A 21541-nucleotide genomic window follows, 5' to 3' on the forward strand; every position below is an offset into this window, starting at 1 on the left:
CCACGCCTCAATCAACATAACCCCAGGAAGACTACAGAAAAAGATACTGACGAGCACATTCATATCCCATCACAGTTACTCATTTATTAATTTTAAAAAAGGAAAAAAAATACATTGCTTTTTGCTTTTCTTTTACACTGTATAATATGAAAACAATGCCAAGTACAACGCATTTCATATACAAACCACTTAGAAGTACAAAACGTTTACATTGTAGGAGAGATGAGAACTAAAGAACATACACATGAACAGAATTCTAGAAAAAGAAGCACAGCTTTTTGTGGACACATACTGTGGACATAGATGCCACAGTGTCCTAAAGGACCAGTTGACATTCCCCATGAGGTTTGGTGGTGCACCCGGCCTAGTTCTCTGGTAGTGTGGCAGTGAGGGCAACAGGCACCCCAGGGCATGAGATGCGTGCCTGCCTTTAGAAGAGAGATGCCCCACAGACACTGCAACATCTCCTCCCCCCACATGCCATAGTCAGGGTGGGTACAGTAAACATGGGAAAAATAAAAAGATTCAAATGCAAACGTAATCTGACAGTAGTGACTTTCTAGCACCATTTTTTGGTTCTTTTTTGGGGGTTCACATTCAGAAGCAGGCTACCATGTTGGGGAGGGGAAACCCATGCCAAACACACTAATATACAACACTTAGAGAGGATAAACTACTATCTGCATTTACTACTAAGGTTCTTTTGATATTATGGTCTGCAACTGCAGTGTTTTTTTTGTGCCATTTCCATAGTGATTGCTGAGAGGCTACATGGACCCCATTTTGTTTGCCTTTGGGGTTTCGTTACACCTCACACTTCCCTATACTGTAGTTGCCGTCACAAGCACTAATTCCGTTTTATATGAATGTCTTCATAAAAGGGACGGTTCTGTAATTGACAACATTCACTTGGAGACACTTAACTCAAAATGGGGTCCACTTAACCCAAAATGGGGTCCAATAACTCAATACATGCTGGAATACAAAATGGCTCTAGCCAATGATCAGTCCAGCCTAACAGCTGTCAACATTTCATGTACATTTCCCATCCATTTTATTTACCCTGGGAATGGTCACCTCCACGTTTTAGCTATGGACATACTTTAGTTTCATCAGACAGTCTGCTCTACATCATATCAACATGTTTAATGTACAAGGCAATGGTTCTGTTCAGAAAACACCATTAACACAGCTAAATAACCCCAATATTAGATTTAAAGACTATTAAAAAATGCCAGTACTATATTTGGTGTTTTTACAAAGAGAAAATATTGCGAAAGCAGTACAAATCATTTTCACCAATAGTGTACCACAGTGCTTCAACACAGACTCTGAGCAGAATGTTCTTCTAATGGCAATAGCTTTGGTATCCTTAATCCAAAAACATATTACCATTTTGGATTAAGGGCACATTACTTTGAAGCAACACTTTTAGTAGCAGAAAGAGATCAAGATGTTCACAAAATTATAATTAAAGAATATAATACAAAACTCCTAACTGCATCTAATGCAGATTTATGATATACCTGTACGTGAACTCAAACATAATGAGGACATGGTCAAATCTAAATGTGGGATAATAAGCCCGCCTAGTATCTACAATTCCATAAAGATTCCCTCTGACAAATCACAAATGCACTGCTTAACCCTCTTCATTCATTTTGTCATCTGACATGGCATGTTAATATGCTTTAGCCCCATAAAATGATTTAACGTGTCACATAAAGATAAACGATATACTGTGGTGAAATTAATCTGATGCTGTAATGCTAACTCAAACTCTAGGGGGCAAACTGTTATTGTACTGTAATAGGTTGTTTGAAAGGCTTCCGTATAGCACTGTTGTGCATTGTTTTACTATATACAGATAGAGTTTTAAGTTAACTAGTTAGCTTAGAATACATGCTTGGGAGACAGTCGTATTTACAGTTTCCTTACATATCATGCAAACTTGACCCTCTGGTGGTCTGTCAATACAATACTTTTAACTGATTTAAAATACCTTTAACAATACCTGTTCATTCAAACATCACATGAGCATACACCCTCTTAATAAATATTTCAATAGTGTAGTAAAAGTCAATGCATTAAACAATAAATACTTTGAAAGAAGATACTATCTGCTGTATGTAGATAGTTTGACAACATACACATGGCAATGTTACATCTCAATGTCACAGTGGTTTGGCTTCACTTCGACCCAAGTTTTGTCCTCTAGCGACAGAATTTTGTGTTTGATAAGATACAGTTTGTCCTCTGATTTGTCCCTTATACTGATTTGTCCTTTATACTGATCTGACCACCTTTACTCTCTTATTGAAAGTGAGGCTGGGGTGAATTCCATTTCATTTTCATGATATGGAATTTATAGGGTATAAAATCCCCAATACGTCATTTTCAATTGACCAGAATTGAAACTGAATTTACTCCAGCTCTGGCAAGGCTTTGTAAAGTTGAAAAGACAATACAGTATATCACCAATAATATGTCTGAGAAAATCTATTAATCTCTATATATGAGTTAGATAGGCTGACGTTCCGTTTCCTCTAAAGAAATAGGAGTATACAAACTCTCTATGAACTAACCTGAGAGAAGAAGATGAATACAGTAGAGACATTGTACTGTAGGGCATCTCATGACTCTACCCTAGTATGGGATTTTGTTTCAGAGATGCACTTAATTAAAGCACCCGGTGGCATTTTGACTGTAAACACAGAATCTGATTGTACGGATTGAGATTAAATTAAGACTTGGAAAATTATAAAAAACAATATAATTGATGTACAAAAGTCCCTTGTATATAAGATTCCCTCTAAGGGTGATATTTGATCATAGGCATTGAACAGCATAAGATATATAGTAGAACTAAGGGGGGGGGGGTGGAGCAGGAGGAATCCATGTTAACATTGGTGGGACTGTGCCTAGACACCTTGGGAGGCTACTGCTGCTTAATATTCTTTGGCACCTCCATTCCTGTTAGTAGGGTGACCTGCGAAGGACAAACAGTTCCAAATGAGATCATGACAGATTAAACTGCTGACTCGAGGTCCAGGATTTGAACCACAGAGCTCATTAACTCAGCATGATGTATATTTGCTGGTTAGTAACAATTGAAAAATATATATGTGTACAGCCTATGTAGTTTAGCATATCCTCAATCTGGAGATGAATTTCATTTATAAAATAAGCCGATAATCCTTGAATTTCGAGACAAAACTATCTGAATGAATTTCTGAAATCTAATCAGCTCTGTCTGACTATCAGTGCTCACCTGGACATTTCTGTTGATGCTGACAGCAGGCATGAAGACTCCCTCCAGGTTCTCAAAGGCCACGGGGCCATGCTGCTCTTTGTTGATGAAGAACGTTAGAGTGTACTTGTTCAGATCCAGCAGGATGCCCACAGTGGCTCCCTTAGAGATTCCCCCCTCGGCCCTGCAGAACACACACACACAGAGAGTCTAGGCCTAATGTACTATATCAAAACAGATCACACAGGCCCTTTGAGAGTGGTCTGGGATCTCTGATGGGTAGAGGGATCCCAATGAGTCCAAATACAGTTTGGAGCAAATGGCTTTGAGCGGATAATTGTTTTCTCTATTCAAGACATTAGATTTGACCTAATTGCTAAATCTTTCGTGTTTGTATGTAGGCTATGTGTGAATTGATGTACAGTAAATCCCTAATATATTCGGAATACTTGTAGTCCAACAAATATATGAAAACATTCCCAAGCTTCTCCTTCAGGGTGTATATCTTTTCTCCATTCCAATGGAATAAAGAAAACAACCTTAGGCACTAAGTCAATAAACGCATCCATATCCAAACATCTGAAACACTTTGGCAGTGCAAAGCCGTATGTAAATAGTTACACTCAAACCAGTCAACTCATTGGAAACCGCAAAAGCCAGCAGTGTTTTTGTTTTTGAGAGTGAGCAGCTCAAACAACAAAATGGTGGACGTGTGAAAGTGTGCCCCCAGTCAAACAGCTATGTCACAAAGCTAACTGTAACGGCTTTCGTTGGTGGAAGGAGAGGAGGACCAAAATGCAGCGTGGTACGTATCCATAATATAATTTAATCAAAAATGAATACAAAATGAACAATAGAATGAAAACCGACACAGTCCCGTATGGTGCAAACACTGAAACGGAAAATAACTACCCACAACCCATAGTGGGAAAACAGGCTACCTAAGTATGATTCTCAATCAGAGACAACGATCGACACCTGCCTCTGATTGAGAACCATACTAGGCCAAACACATAGAAATATAACGTACAGAACAAAACATAGAAAAACAACATAGAATGCCCACCCCAACTCACGCCCTGACCAAACTAAAATAAAGACATAAAAAAGGAACTAAGGTCAGAACGTGACACTAACTGGGCTCTACAGGGGCTTCCAGAGAAATCCGCTAGGCTAAAGAAACAAACAAGCAGGATTGCGGCACGATCAGCCTTTGATGATTACCTGACATACAGTACATGTATCGTTGGCACTTTAATGAGGGAAATGAGTGAGTCATTGTGGTTGATAGGCTCCAACGTAACAGCTGACAGGAAGATAAATAATGAGGTTGGAGAAACAAAAAGATGATGTGCTATGAAAGACAAAAACAGGGAAACTCTTTAATCAGCGACTGAAAATAGTAACTACTACTGTATTATTGGTTTAACGAGGAAGGAGGATTCTGCTCTGGATATTCATGTCCCTGGGGCTACTGTAGGTTGCTAAGCCTGTGGCCTCTTTGTCTTTGAATCTATGTATAATATTACTCTATGTTACCCTGTGTAAAATTCAATCAAAACGGATATTCACAAAACATAAGAGGACTGCCCTGAGAATAATCTCTTCCATTTCCAACTAACTGCCTGTCACACCCTGATCTCTTTCACCTGTCTTTGTGCTTGTCTCCACCCCCCTCCAGGTGTCGCCCATTTCCCCCATTACCCCCTGTGTATGTATACCTGTGTTCTCTGTTTGTCTGTTGACAGTTCGTCTTGTCTCGTCAAGCCTACCAGCGGTTTTTCCTGTACTCCTGTTTTCGCTCTAGTCCCTGTTTTCTAGTTTTCCTGGTTTTGACCATTCTGCCTGCCCTGAACCTGCCTGCTGTTCTGTACCTTGTGACACTGCCCTGGATTACTGACCTCTGCCTACCCTGAGCCTGCCTGTTGTTCTGTACCTTTCGGACTCTGCTCTGGATTACTGACCTCTGCCTGTCCTTGACCTGTCATTTGCCTGCCCCCCTGTTTTTGTAATAAACTTTTGTCACTTCAAACTGTCTGCAACTGGGTCTTATCCTGAGGTCTGATACTGCCTGCCAAGTATTGTAAGTGCGTACGTGTTTTAGTCCTGACAGCATGACACACAAAGCACATGATGGCTATTTCTAAACTCTGAAGCTGCGGAGGAGTAGGAGTCAGCCTTCCTCCCCAGAGATGTCCCACCTACCTGTTGGTGTGGGAGTTGTTGTGCATGAACCAGCTGCGGTTGTTGTCCACGTACATGGCCCAGGCCTTATCATCCTTCCCCAGCATCATGTCCTTCATCGTGTTGATCCTCGCCACCCCGAACGCAGGGTCCGGGTGGTTGTCATAGCGATCCACCCTGAGCTCCCAGTAATGGACCCCCTTGGAGAAAGCGGCTGTCCCCAGGACCACACGGTCATCGTAGCTGTTGCAGCTCACTGTACGGTTCTCATTGGTCAACATGATGTCCCTGTGAGCCGAGGTGGGGTCGAAGGTGAACCAGGCCACTGCAGGAGAGACAAAGTAGAGCAGTAGGAGGAGTCAGGGCAAGATAAGAGCATTTCCAGGTCTCTAGGGCATGGCTGTCTTGAGTGAACCTCATTGGAGGATGGAGCCCCATAAGAGCATGAAACATGATGCCATTATAGAACGGCACGGTCAGCTAGGACCCCATGCTGGGCTGTATACTGTGAGATGACACATGAAATATTCACAGAGCACCACAAAAAAATTCTACTTCTCATTTAAAAGTCAAGCACTGGATTAATTTTCATTCAGCAGCTCCTTGCCCATAAGGCACTGCTGTGTCAAACCATTGCAGTGTATTGCCTTAATTAGCCCCATTCCTCAAAGAGGCACTGCTATGTTAGAATAAACAGTTAACTGGCACACGACAGGCACTCACTAAGGCCTCCACATGCAGAGATCCATTGTTATTGCAGCTGGCAGAGCCAGAGCTGGAGCCGCCTGTACTCTGCTCAGTCTAAATTCTCTCCTTGTCCCGCTGCTCTGTCAGCTCAATCAATGGCATCAACAACCTATCCTCTCTCCCTCTCCCTGTCCATCCCTCCACTCCCCATCCCAGTAATGGGAGGACAGGGAGAAGGAGGAGAGGGAGAGAGGATAGGCAGTTTATGCCATTGATTGAGTGCAAGGCTGGGATGGGGAGTGGAGGGATGGACGGGGAGAGCACGGCAATGCGTTGACAGCTGGCAGGCTAGAGTAATCACAGTCTGGCACTCTGTCGCTGTGATACTTTGCTAAACTGCGAGACCACTTCCACAGTCTGTCAGCCCTATATCAGAACTGGACATCTCTTTAGTGGAGCTCCTTCAGCTCTGGCTCTGGCATGGTGTTTACTGCTCTAAACCTGGAGGTTTCTGGGGGCCCAGAGCTGACTAGTACCACCACACCCAGCCAGGACAGTGACAGATTGCACCAGTCACCAGTTCTAATCCACCATTGCTGTGGAATAGAACTCCGTAGTTAAGGACACAAACAAGAGCGTTGATGGGAGGGCGAGGCTTTGTCGGCAAACAGCAGGCCTGGATGTCCCAGAGGACTAGCTCGGCTCAGGAGCGGTGAATAAAGAGTATCATTCTGTACCCCGGGCACTAATTAAGCCTGGTGTCCCCTGGTCCCCAGTTGGATGGGGCGGGGGGTTCTTCTCTTCCTTCCCTTTCATGTCTACAGTTAGGTCAACACAAAGTGACAGAATACAGAACACCCACCATCAGATGTCTTCAGCACCACAGTCTTGCTATAGGGCCCCACCCCGGTGGAGTTGTAGGCCTTGACTCTGGCGTTGTAGGAGCTGTTGAAGTGGAGGCCGTCCACAGTGCACACGGTCTCCTTCCCTACATACACCTCCTGGGACACAGAGACATACAGTACAGCACAGGACCATCTGGCGTTAGTTAGAGCTCTGACTGCAGCATGTGCACTATGAATAATAAAATACGTGGCAGAAGCGACAACTGTTATCTATAGGAAACGGGTAGGACACCCTACTGCACATAGAATTACAGTGGAACTGTATTACGCATATTGAAATGTGCCTGGCTAAATAAAACACAGCTCATGCAAACCTTTCATTGCATAATGAGCATCAAACGTTTACATTCTTTGACTTAATCTACTGTTAAAACACCCGAGCGTGAAGTGCTCCATCCTAGTGTCAGACTACATGGAGCGTCGGACATGATGACACGTTCTCTAATGTGTGAAGTGAAGGATTATCTGACCCTGTATTGACCCCCGTTGCCGTCGTCGAGCTCCAGGATGTAGCCTTCGATGGGGTTGCTAGGGGGCACAGTGACCCTCCAGGCCAGGGTGGCACTGTTGTTGCGGGTGCAGCACTTCTCCAGCTGCAGCAGGGGGGCCGGGGGCACCGTGGCAGACTCCACTTGAATAGAAACGGATGGCAGGAACATCACAGAGGAGTTAACATCTATCTCTGCATGGATTGGTTGTGGTTGATAGTTGTTGTTGTTGTCAGGCAGGTGAGAATATTGTAAGGGAAGAGTGCGGTAAAACATGCATGGGAGGAGAGCACTCTATCCCCTTAACGTGGTGGGCTGGTGTGGGCTGGCAGGTCTCAAGGAGGAAAAGGGGATTTGGATGATCATATAGCAACTCTGAAATACCTCCTGCGCTCTCCGTCTCTTTCAATCCACCTGCATGCATTTGTTTCAATAATGGAGTCTCCTGAATATCTGAAACATGATATTGGACATGGGTTGATGTGTGGTGCTTGACTTAGTTTGCAACATAGTGGAACTGATCAACTACTGTGCTTTCTCAGGGGAATGCTGGTTACATTTCCCATGGTTTCAAATCTCATTTGGTTTTATATGACGTTGTATTTGGAGCAGACTAAGTTGGTAACTGTGTATGGGAAAATCGTGTCTGCTTCAGTAGACAGATATGGAAAAGTGTTGGAGCGAAATGAAATACATCCTATTTATATGAAAAATATATCATGGTATTCTAGGACATTGCCAGGGGATATACTGTGCACTATAAATCTTCCTCAGGTTTAGTCAAGCACAATATTTAAATAGACTAATGAAAAAATTGCTGTGGACACATAGTATGTTTGAATCAGATACTCAGAATATTGAACTTGCTCACATCAACTAAGCATTTGGAGTGTGAAACATGGAGACCTTTTTGGTCAGTTTTGCTAAAGCATTTCTACCACTTCACCAAACTATAAAGCACAGAATGAGTACAGGTGATGCATATCACAAGAGACAAGTGTGTCTACTTAACTGCTGAACAGCCATACAAAAATACATTACAGGCACACTTGAAAGATGAGTCCACTGCAAGACTATCTAACAATGTAACAATATACTGTATGAAAATGTGTACGAATAGACTCACACTACGCAAACAGTAGCAAGTATATGAATATGACTTAGAAATGAACACATATTGGTTACCTTTGCTCTGGACAAAGTCCAGCTGTAGTATGGTCTGCAGCAGGGGGTCTGTGTTCAGGGTCAGGTCAAACTCAGGGCCCACCTTGGGCTCCAAAGCCCCTTTGACCCACTGGTCCTGAGACGACGTCACACGTTTGATCAGCGCATCTGAGATCTACATAGAGACACACAGCAGGGGAGAACCGCTTCAAACCAGCTACAACTCCAATAAAAGGTTCAGCTACAGTGTAATATACTATTACAAAGTGCAACATGGTTTTAACAGACTTTTTATGGTGTCTCTGAGGCTTTGTGCTTCTTGAAAAATGCCAGCTGGAAATGTGCTGCATTAAGGTATAGCCAACCCTGTAGGTTACCAGCTTTTGTAAGGATTTATATAAGCTTTTATGATACAGAGCACAGATTTTGTTCAGGGGTTATAAGAAACTGTACAATCAATATCGTCATAAACATTTCAAGGGGGGAGGGAAGCACCAATTTACAGAAGAGAGTCTTTCATCTCTATTTCGTCTTATTCAGACCGTTCTTTTTTTTTAAAAGAGGAGAATCAATGGCTTCCAGCTAATGGTAAGGGGAACTGAAGACGACAAGTCAACGTTTAACTCGATAAGGGTGTCACATATCAATGTTAACCATTATCAGGTTAACCTTTATCAGCGCAAGTCAACGAGTATTGGTTTGGGATGACCTATTTATTACCTATTAAGTATCAATATCTTCATTCACATTTAGCCAACAACACATTTTAATCAACATCTTGCTACAAGCTTATCATATACACTCTGAATCAATATTTATTAGTATAGTAAAATATATAAGCGGTTCTTTCAAAGGTCTTGATGTTAAGAATTTTTATGGCTAGAGTTTTCTAATGATCTTTAAATTATTTGTTTTCAACCCGTTTTAGGAAAAATATTTGGGGAAAATAGTTGTTGGCCTTAGCATTTAGCAGTAGGAAACAAGGACATCTGAGGGGAATGTGAGGGAAGTCTCCTCTGTGTGAGGCAAGCAGGCTAGCCTCATCCACAGCCTGTCACGCCCTGATCTGTTTCACCTCTCTTTGTGATTGTCTCCACCCTCCAGGTGTCGCCCGTTTTGTTCTTCTAACCTACCAGCGGTTTCCCCCTTGCTCCTGCCTTGTCTATATTCCTGTTTTCTACTTTTCCCAGTTTTGTCCTTTCTGCCTGCCCTGACCCTGAGCCTGCCTGCCCTTCTGTACCTTTGCCCCACTACTCTGGATTACCGACCTCTGCCTGACCCCGAGCCTGCCTGCCGTCTTGTAACTTTGCCTGCCCGTGTTCGAATTAATAAACTTTTGTTACTTCGACATTGTCTGCACCTGGGTCTTACCTTCAAACATGATACAGTCTACTAGCAGAGCTCTAGCCCCATTCATCCATACACCACTACTGTACCTGCAGGAAGCCACTGGGGTCGTTCTCTTTGATCACCTCCAGACAGTACTCCATCATTCCCGTGGTCTGACGCAGCTTCATAGTGCAGTGTGTGATCTGGTCACGCACCACCTGAACACAGGAGAAGCCAGGAGGACACAGACGGGCACCCTTTAATGTAATATTAATACTAGGCAGGCATTTCACACACACATACAGACACACACACATGCACACGTACACACACATACACACACACACACTCGCGCGCGTGTTTTTCCTTTTGGCTAAACACAAAGCACTGGGGAAAATGGATTTGGGTGGGTGTCAAAGCCCTTCATTCACAGCTAATTGAAATTCAGTGGACTGTCAACATTTTATGAGCCTTTGTTTGGGCAGACCACTTATACTTGCTCATGTGTTTAACTTATCTTTGCATTTCTGTGAAAAAGTATGGATTTTTGTGTTTATAAGATTATAAATGAAAAGGTCAGAAAAGGTTGATTAATTGGAAGGTATTTAATCACTCTATCAAATTAAGCCTTAGAATTCAAAACTAATGTAAGAAATAATTAGATTAAGCCACTGACACATTCAGGCCATTAGCCTATCATTAATTCAATATTCATAAACCTGTCAACCGGTTTCATTATTTAAATAAATCCATGAAAAATATTAAAAATTAAATAAGCATAAAATGAACATTCCTGAATGGTAGACAGAATAAAATAACCCCAAAATATAAACAGACCAGAGGACAGTCATGTCTATCAAATCATAATTAATATACATTTAGGTAAATCAAATCATATATAACAACTCAGATTGAATTTACTATATAATCCTTACATCACGCAACATTAAAACAATGCCACTCCAGCGGTCTATGGATTATGCCTGGACTAGACTGTCACGAGTCACAAAAATGACTCTCTCCCTGGGAATGTGTAGTGTGGCGAAAGAGACCACTGATAAAAATACTGCTGACAGATTAATGGCTCGGATGAAATTAATTAGAGTAGAAAATGACGTTCACCGGCACACAAACACAACACTCCAGACTATTGAACAGGGGGAAACAAATGCCCTCCAGTTGGGATTGCATGATAAAAAAAACATTGTCCTGTAGATGACATAAAGTAGTTATTCTCAACAGATTACGGTCACAACTGTTCCTAAAAAAGGATTTCATTAAACAAAGCTGACAATCCAGGATCTCTTGGTTGAGAGTTGAGGAAAGACTGACTGCATCGCTTCTTTTTTTAATAAGAAACAATAATGTCTTTTGTTTGCATAGTCAATTTACACACAGCACCGACACACACACCACCAGACGTCTTTTCACAGTCCCCAGGTCCAGAACAAATTCAAGGAAACGTACAGTATTATACAGAGCCGTGATTGCATGTAACTCCCTTCCATCTCACTAGTGAACAGCAAACCTGGTTTAAAAAAACTAATAAAGCAACACCTCACAACGCCTTTCCCCATGTGACCTACTTTTTGTGTGTATGTACTGACATGTATGTGTAACTGATAGATACACACACACGCACACTACATGTTCATGTTCTTAAATGTATGTGAGTTGGATTTTGTCTTTAATGTATTTTTCTTTTGTGTCAGACCCCGGTATGACTAGCTGTCGCCATTGGCATTGGCTAATGGTGATCCTAAAAAATGTCATAAATCCAAGTTAATCACCAACCATCTATCTCCACCATACTGTGGGAGATAAGATGGTATTGATACCGAATGCTGTCAAGACAATTACTCTTTACTGGCGTTACCATGTGGTAGTGTACTAAACTCCAAAAAGCTCTTATTTTCCCATTGTAATCTTCTGAAAAGGACACATCAGTTTGACATCCTTCATCATAGTGAAATGAAGAGACCTTTTTTCTGCTGTGTGATGCTGCAACAGTCCTAGCTGCTCTTCAGCTTCAGCCCTGCTAAACACAACAGCTGTCCTCTGGAGCCCCAATCCCCAAGCCTGCACATTGAGCCTGGGCTTGGATCCATGTGACCCACTAAGAACTTAACACCAGCCAGCCTGCAGGCCCAGGCCCTCCGCTGAGGCTTCAGGGGGAGAAGAGAGGACAGGGAGGCAGAGAGGACAGAAATCTGCGTCCAGATGCACCTCGACCTGGGCCAAGACAAGTTCACAACCTTGGATACCCTTTGTGACATGAAAGAGCTGCCAGCTGAGGTACTTAGGGTTGTAATATGAATCATTTGTATCTATTGATCATCTGTGTTAAGTATGCAAAGTATGGTTAACATATCTGATGCAGAGAGTGTACTGTGATTATTGTTATCAATAAACCATGGCCCTGCTGTGTTTGTCCGCCCATCTGAATCCTGCCACCTGTATGTTACAGTCAACATGACCTTGTCCCCAGGATAATGGTGCACATACAATCTGAGCTTGGGAAGAAGTGTCTGGGGCAGTCAACATGACGTTGTTATCCATTAGCCGTCGCAGCGTCCATCCTTCTGACCCACCTTGAGCTTGTACTCCCTCTCCTTGGTGACCTTGGTGAGGAGCTTGGCTTTCTGCCTCGTCAGAGCCTCAATCAGGGCGTCACACTGAGCCACCAAGCAGGCCTCGAACTCCACCCCGTTCTCCTGCGAGGGACACAACACAACACAACGCTCAATAAAAGAACAGGGAGGTACAGGAAGGTACAGGGTGCTAGGGCCAGGCACAGGGGGGACAGGGGGGGGGCAAGGACACTAGCGGACTACATATGATAACACCACAGTGATTGCTGCTAAATCTTCCATCATCACTACTGCATATCAATAATTTACCTAAGCGCAGATGAGATAGTGAATTCTATTCTAGCTACACTCTGCACCTCAGTTTAAGGATGAGGAAAATGGTTAAAGACTCTAACTCTACTGAGCTGAGCAGAGCTGGGATTTTACTCAAATACAATCCCCTCAACCCCAGAATAAGAGTCTTAATACACAGCATTGCTGCGACTGATAAGACATGGCAGTGCAGTAAGTGTATAAAAGCTGTGATAGGCTGGGGCAGTCCATGTGCACAGCAGCCCTTTCCTACTTTTGCTCTTAGCGTGGTCACAAACAGATACTTTTGTTCCCACCGGGCGATAAGAAGTGCTTTAAATGTAGTGCCAGTGTTCGTTGCAGAATAAAAAGAGTCCAGAATGTGACATTGTATGATTCTGGAGCATCCTTCCTCTTTCTTTTTAGTATTTCGTTAAAGCTGACAGGCACAGGTAAGTAGGTTATGGGGAAAACAGGTTAAATTGATATTTCTATACATGTTGATATTCTCATTTGATCTACCAGACACGTAATCAAAAAGAGAATGTTACCTGTATCTGCTGAAGCATGTTCTTCAACTGCATCAGGAATTCCTTGGCATCCTTGGCTTTATCTGACACACCATTCAAAGCTTGGGAGAGTTGACACTGTGAATGAAAAACTGGCAATTATTAATCCAAAACTAATCAAAACACTCTCCATGTCACTTCTCTAACATGTTATGATTAAAGCCAATTGTCCCAGAAATATACAGTATGGGCAGTAATTTATACTAATTAACCCCGTACTTAAGCCCAACCACACAGCAACGACCTCTGAGGTCATAGTAATCAAGGAGATTACAAATTCAAACGAGGGCCTCAAAACCATGTTTAGAGGTCAAACCTTTCAGTAGATCTGCTCTGAGCTGAGGCTCATGGACCATGAGTGAAGGGTAATCATGGTGTACACCAACCCTGCTGTGATCAATCTGGCCCGGATCCACACCTCCCTCTTCCCACCTCCCTCCCGCTCCTCCCACCTGCCCCTATTCCTCTGGGTTTCTCTATCAGTCTCAGTCAGGGCTTCTCTGGGGCTGGGCCTCTATGGGCTGCGTGCGTCGGGTTCAGGAGGGACACAAATCAAGCCAGCCCTCCACGGTTCATTCATGTGCCATCTGGCCCAGCAAGCTGTCTGTCCGCGCCGCTAACAAGGGGATGAGTGATTCCGCTCCCCTGTGTGGTTTCTTTCCACCAGGGCCCCAGCCACAGCTCCAGACAAGACAAGGGGGCCGGCCCAGTGTTTATCGGCTCAGCCCTTTTTCTCTCTGTGACACTGTGTCAGGGTGACCTCAAGGGGTCAGGGGGAGGGGGCTGGTGGCCCTCCTATGGGGAGAGAGCCTGTCACTTGACAACCTCCTGCATATCACCAATTCATGTCCTTTCACTGGGTTGTGCTCGTTTATCCTAACAGTGTATAATGTGAGAGTTTGATTCAATATGGACCAGAAGGATGCTACTGCTTAACATGAAAACATTATCAAGGGACCCATATCGTCAAGGTTTTATCAGTCTTGTCATGAGCCCCCCTTGTAAGATGTAGTTATTCTTTATGAGCTAATATTAAACTTCAGTGTAATTAGGATCGGGATGCTGCCCTCGTGTGGCTCAGAACTGGCAATGACCTCATTAGTGGTGGTGGAATACAGCACCAGCCCCTTCCCTGTCACTAAGGATGACAGGTCAGTTATAGCAGGAGAAACCTGTTAGAGTAATATCCCACTGGGCAGAGTCGTCAATTCAACGTCTATTCCACGTTGGTTCGACGCAACTTCGTTGAAATGACGTGAAAAAAGCGTTGATTCAACCCGTGTGTGGTCAGTGGGAAGGGTCATAAGATGAAAGGTGAGGCTCTATTTAAATGACTCATTTTAAAAAGTACCCTTCATTGTAAATGTATTTCCTCCAGACAAATAGGAAGAGGCATCCTTTTTCCTGTCAGCAGCATTCTTCCTCTGAAGGAGCCTCAGTAAAGTCATCGGAGAGAGAACACTTAAGTAATGTGCGTGACATTCAAGAGCAGAGGGTTTCAAGTAGGGGGGAAGGTGTGTTATCAATTTCTAACGCAGTGTTTGGGGATCGGAGTAAGACAATACATAGCTGCAGTGTTGATCTGCGGTGTTGACCTTGATTCCAAATGGGTCCTCAGGGACACGCCAGGAGGACTGGGTCATATTCAGGAAGCCCCACCGCCTCCACCTCTTTCTCTTTCCCCTCTTTTTCCTCCATCTCCTCCGTCCTCTCCTCCCTCACTCAGCAGCTGTGTCATTAGCGCTCCACATCTGGATGAGAGCAGAACCAATCTCCCTCCCCGGCTCAGCCTCACACAAATCCTCTGGCCGTGTGGCACACTGCTCCACCACTGATATTTTACAACATGGCCACAACAGCCATCACAGCCCAGCATGGCCAGCACAGCCCCATCACAGACCAGCACAGCATGGCCAGCACAGCCCCATCACAGACCAGCCCAGCATGGCCAGCACAGCCCCATCACAGACCAGCACAGCATGGCCAGCACAGCCCCATCACAGACCAGCACAGCATGGCCAGCACAGCCCCATCACAGACCAGCACAGCCAGTACAGCCAGTACAGTCCTGCTACACCAAGCCTCTTGTTTCATTTGAAGCATAGCATCAGAGAGATTGCACACGCTGCCAGGCAAATTAAGAACAACCCAAATAAAGCATTAAATCAGAGCACACACAATATTTACCAGTTTAGGAACATCTCCAGAGGATGATTCAATCGAAAATGTAGTAAAAGTAATATTGCCTTAACAATTGATCAAATATTGATAGGATTTGCTACATTAATATATTGCGTGTATGAATATGCAGAATATGGACACATTTCATGATATTAAAAACCAGTACAAATTACATTTGCAAGGAATAATTAATTATTTCTTTTTTCATACTAAGTGACAGTGTTACAATCATTGATAAACGCAAAGTATAACATCTATTTGAGATATCACATATTGTAAAGCTCGTTACATACATTTCAAAAGGTAGAGTCATGTTATCCATTAGGCCTCATTTTCAGCAACAGTCTGGTAACTTGCCTCCATGTATCCATGGTAACCCTTGAGGTATGCGCACAAAGCACTACACAAAGGTCTTGTCCAAGCACTCATTCTTGCCTCTAAAAATAGCTCAAAATGATTCTCCTGTTTCTATGCCTTTGGTTACAGTAGTTGCACACATATAGTATACTCATCTTTTATGCCTGGCTACCCCATCACCAAACATTTATTCAACACAACATGGACCAAGTCTTGTGCACTGGGTACTGTACAGCTAGAGTAATGCACAGCACATATATTCAATGGGATGGGAGATACTGCACTGTACTTAACCTACATTCTGGAGCCAATGCCGTTGCAGGGTCTGGGAGAGGGGCTCTGTATGCCTGAGGTAGCAGAACAACCCGTCATTAGCTACAGTACCATTAGCTACATTAGCTACAGTACCATCTGAATCAGCCAGCTGACCCGGCCAGACTCTGTGCTCTTACTTGGCTAGCCCTTTCCTGTACTGTACTGTACTGTACAAGCTGGGGGCATCCTCTCCTATATGAATCTCTTTCAATGGTCAAAACCAAAGACTTCTGTATCTATTCTTATCCACCTAACCGCACTGGAATGTAGCCCCATCCTCCATTATCCAATAGTACTCTACAAATGCGTTGATCAGATTCTATCCATGACTATGACATTGGTCCATAATTAGGTTGATGTAGTTCAAATGTAGGCCTTCCCAATATGTCATCCTTTCTCTTATTGACAAGATAACAACCCCATTTCACAAAATGCGGAATTGAAAAGAGAGGAACCATGGTTTCTTTCATCTCCTAAAAGGTTCTTTGTGGTCATGTATAATGTGCAGTATTTGGGAATTCAGGACAAAACTAAAGGACCTGAGTCAGTTGTAGTGCTGAGTGATTAGTGCTTTTTGAGGTCAGTTCGGTTTCGGTATTATAATTTAAAAAATAATAAAGTTTTTTCAATTTCGGATTCAATAGAAAATTTTTTACATTAAATGCACTATGCATTATGTGGGTTGAATGCTGTAACAACACAGAATACAACATTTAATCCAATTCCGTGATGGTAGAGACTGCCCATTTACTGCTTATCACTTATTAACCATCATCTATTCACATGACTTTACTTCTGTTGTTGTGTATATTACATTTGTTTTATTTGATGACTTTATTATTTCATTCCATGTCATCATCTGATCTCTATAGCGCTGCTGCCTGTGCTGTCTGACAAAATCACTATTTTAGAAGTTCTTCAAAGTAAATAAGGCATACTTTTATGACTGCTGAATACCAACTATCAATCACTTGTGTATTTTCAGGTAGAGATACAGTAGGTCGCGAAGCAACTGCTCTCTATCACTCTTAATCATCTTCTGTCTCTTTACTGATGTCGGTCAATAAGTTGTTAAAACATTTTTTTAAATACTGACATTTCGGTTAATTGCTCAGTAGTAGTCGGTTGGGCCCTTCACTGGACTTGGCAGGGCCCAATTGCTCATGCCTGCTGCAGCCTGGTGAGCAATGCCCTGGCCTTGTGTACACATGTGCAGAGTTTGGTACCAATGTGTGGGGGCTTTAAATATACTATACACTGAATCTGGGTGTTTCTGCTTGGCTGCCCACAGGACATCCATAGGAAACTTCACTACCGTGACTTTTCATCCAATCCCTTATCTGAGGCTTATCTGCTAGTAAATACATATTCATGATGTATTCCCAGCAAGCATTTTTGTCACTCACTCACACTGCCACTGTTAAAGGGGAGACAAATGTCATTGATACCCTAAGGCAGTCCCTTGTTTTCCGTTTGTTCCATTTGACATACTGTAAATAACATAAACACAACTTGACATTACTTTCAAATGTTTGTAAAAGCATCCAAGGAGGAATATAAGATTGACTACTGAAGGTCCAGCAAAAAACGAATGGGGGCTCTCATTCCCTGTGGACGTGGGTCAGCACACACAGGCGTCTCAATTATCAGTACCATTATCAGGATCTCTGCAGCATGGAGGATGACAATTGCCTCTGAGACACAATCTATCTGTGGTCATAAAACAATCCTCGGAGGAGTAGCCGTTCTCTCTCTCTCTCTCTCCTTTCAACACTGCAATCTCCAAGCCCTCCTACCCTAACTAACAGACTGGTTGTTGAATCTGTTCAACTGAGTTTTCTGTCAGCTCCTAGAAGAGGACAGTTGATAGGAAAGCATGTCAGAGCTTGAGGGTGGATCTGGAGCTGTGGATGGGAAGGAATGTGAGTAATAGGTTTGTATTAGTCCCCAGTGTCACAACAAAATCCAATCCAAATGACATAGATAGCTGCCTGGTGCAGTAGAATCATTCAAGGGGAGGCATGCAGAGTAGACCCAAACCAACATCTACAGTGAAGAGGGATAGTGTAGCTTCAAGAGGACTCAGAGATAATTTGCCATAATAGTAGGCCAATACATTCATGTCCTTTTCATCACCTAATGTCTCCCTCCATCTCTCCCTCCCTCTCTCCCTCCCTCTCTCTCTCTCCCTCTCTCTCTCCCTCTCTCACACACACACACTCCCTCCAACCTGAGCAGAGCTCACTTGACCATCCCATTCTTGTCAATACAGATTGTTGGCCATAAAATACAGCACAAAATGGACAGCATGCTGGAGTGTATTCGATCTCACTCAACTCCAGGAAATATATTAACTAAGCACTTCTGCATTTGGTATTTATAGGGCTCATCACTTATAAACACCGCTTCACACTTACAGTATGTGATTTTCATGGTCCATTTGTGGGACAGTAGGCTAGTGTGATAAAGGTGAACTGTATTCATAACAACCCTTATCAGTGAGTGGGAAGGAAGCATGCTGTTTGATGGGAAGAATACCGCAGAACTCTCCAAATCACACAAAATCTACAATTAGTGACCCAATTTAATTGGTGAATTTGGGTGTGATAGATCAATGTGCATCTCTACTATCTATCAAAGTGTTAGTCTGCCTATAGGCATCCTATGCCTCTTCACCATGTAGTGGGCGCTGAGGAAACCATGGGGCATATTCGCAAATTCAAATGGCAAACCCAGAGCTGTTGGCAGGAACAATCTGGGATAGAAACTGGAGAACAGTGACCTGACACTGGTGAGTCAGGCTATTGGGCGGATTTGTTTTCTTTCTCTGTGATTAGGCTATACAGTGTTGCTGCCTGGTTACTGTAAGTAAAGGCTACCACTGATGCACTCAGTTGGAGTGATTTAAATGGCACTGATGACATGTGATGATGTGATGCTGCAGAGCAGCTTATTATGATGCTGGCCAAGGCCATCCCCACCGCCTTCATCCTTACCTTGTGCTGTTTCCACATGGCAGCTAAAGGTTTTAAATCATGACTCCCGTGCTTGCCACCCTCAAGACACTTCATACACACTGGAGTCTTGCAGTTGACGCAGTACATGCTAAAGTTCTCCATGTCATGGTCTGCACACGTTCCTTGTTTGCGTATGGTGCCGGCGGGCATCTGCTGGCTTCCAGCCGCGGGCGATTGGGTCGGTGGCAGTAATCGATGTTTGGCCAGCGGTCCACGGGAAGGGTGGCATCGCTGCTGGCATGGTGTGCAGTAAAACACGTCGCACTGTTCGCACATCACAGTGGCATCGACAGGGTTGCGGTCACACAGCTGACATTTCACGTTGGCAGAGCGGCTCTGCTGATAACGAGACACGATCGCCTCCAGTAGCCAGTTACGTGGGAAGCCCCTCAGTCCCCGCTCATCCAGAGAGACACTACGGTGACAGAGAGGACACGTTATGGAGCAGTGGCGGTGCACCAGAGTCGGAGGAAACACCCGTATCCCATTTGGAGACTTGAGGCACGGCGTGTATGATCCATAGCCGCTGTCCGTTTCACTATACATGCTCATTTTGTCCATATCCAAATAATCGTAGTCCGAGTTCCCGGAGGCACGGTTTTGCGGAGGTGTTTCGCCTTCTGGGGTCTGTACAATGATATTTCGGGCACACGCCAAACACACATTGTGTGAGCAAGGTAAAAGAATAGGATCCTTGAAAAGAGAGCCGCAAACGGGGCATTTTAATTCTTCATCCATCGTGTCTTCTATAAAACGCTCCTCACACAGTACACAAGAGCAGCGATCAATGAAAACAGACCAGCACTATATGACACGAACAGCTCCCTCGACTGGTTTACGCAGGCGCGCGCGAGGGGGGGTTGTTGGCGTTGTAGTCCGAGTGGATGGGTTCTGAAAACGCATCTCCACAATAACAAGTTCACTTTGAACAAAAAACTACAAGACCCGTAATCCAAGTGAGCAGCCGTGAAAAGTATTGTGGAACCAAGTCACACCTTGGTGATAAATCTGTTATTAACCAGTATCTAACCCAAAGGGTAGCAGTGGCACCTGCCCTGCACATTTCCGAGGCTATTGAATGTGCAATGCATATGTTGGTGGCGATTTTATTTTATTTAGAGTTTCAACCTAATCTTTTAATGAAATTCAAGATGCATGTTCTGAATTAATAAAATTGCCAATTTTCCCAGAACGTTTCCCTTTTCTCACTGACATACATACGGACAGAACTACACTATATATGCAAAAGTATGAGGACACCCCTTCAAATTAGTGGATTTGGCTATTTCAACCACACCCGTTGCTGATAGGTGTATAAAATCGAGCACAGGTCATGCAATCTCCATAGACAAAATTTGGCAGTGGAATTGTCACGGCCGTCGTAAGAAGTAGACCAAAGCGCAGCGTGGTGAGCGTACATATTCCTTTTATTTAGGATGACGCCGACAAAAACAATAAACAATACAAAAACAACCGTGAAGCTTAAGGCTATAGTGCCACAAACAAAGACAACTTCCCACACTGAAAGGAGGGAAAGGGATACCTAAGTATGGTTCCCAATCAGAGACAACGATAGATAGCTGTCCCTGATTGAGAACCATACCCGGCCAAAACATAGAAATACAAAATCATAGAAAACAAAAACATAGAATGCCCACCCCAAATCACACCCTGACCAAACCAAATAGAGACATAAAAAGACTCTCTAAGGTCAGGACGTGACAAGAATGGCCTTAGTGAAGAGCTCAGTGACTTTCAACGTGGCACCATCATAGGATGTCACCTTTCCAACAAGTCAGTTCGTCCAATTTCTGCCCTGCTAGAGCTGCACCGGGCAACTGTAAGTGCTGTTATTGTGAAATGGAAACATCTAGGAGAGACAACGGCTCAGCCGCAAGGTGGTAGGACACACAAGCTCACAGAATGGGACCACTGAGTGCTGAAGCGCGTACCACATAAAAATAGTCTGTTCTCCATTGCAACACTCACTCCCGAGTTCCAAACTGCCTCTGGAAGCAACGTCAGCACAAGAACTGTCCGAGCAGCCGCTCACAAGCAGTGGAAACACGTTCTCTGGAGTGATGAATCAGGCTTCACCATCTGGCAGTCCAATGGACGAATATGGGTTTGGCAGATGCCAGGAGAACGCTGCCTGCCCCAATGCATAGTGCCAACTGTAAAGTGTGGTGGATGAGGAATAATGGTCTGGGACT

General features: G+C 43.7%; 1 protein-coding gene across 2 annotated transcripts; it reads right to left on the reverse strand.

Annotated features, from left to right (window-relative positions):
- Window positions 1–58: 58 nt before the first annotated feature.
- On the reverse strand, window positions 59–20151 carry LOC139582957 (E3 ubiquitin-protein ligase TRIM9-like). Of its 2 annotated transcripts, XM_071413482.1 has the most exons (11): window positions 19308–20151; window positions 13441–13536; window positions 12599–12721; window positions 10115–10225; window positions 8700–8853; window positions 7899–7967; window positions 7497–7657; window positions 6984–7122; window positions 5456–5759; window positions 3272–3434; window positions 59–2989 (listed from the first exon to the last, which is right to left on the reverse strand). In XM_071413482.1, the coding sequence occupies exons 1-11, from the start codon at window positions 20064–20066 to the stop codon at window positions 2939–2941; spliced, it is 2130 nt and encodes a 709-aa protein (XP_071269583.1). In that variant the 5' UTR covers window positions 20067–20151; the 3' UTR covers window positions 59–2938. The 2 variants fall into 2 exon arrangements, with proteins under 2 accessions (XP_071269583.1, XP_071269582.1); XM_071413481.1 differs by lacking the exon at window positions 7899–7967.
- Between the last annotated feature and the right edge of the window lie 1390 nt (window positions 20152–21541).

This window comes from Salvelinus alpinus, chromosome 8 (assembly GCF_045679555.1).
Source record: "Salvelinus alpinus chromosome 8, SLU_Salpinus.1, whole genome shotgun sequence".
NCBI lineage: Eukaryota > Metazoa > Chordata > Actinopteri > Salmoniformes > Salmonidae > Salvelinus > Salvelinus alpinus.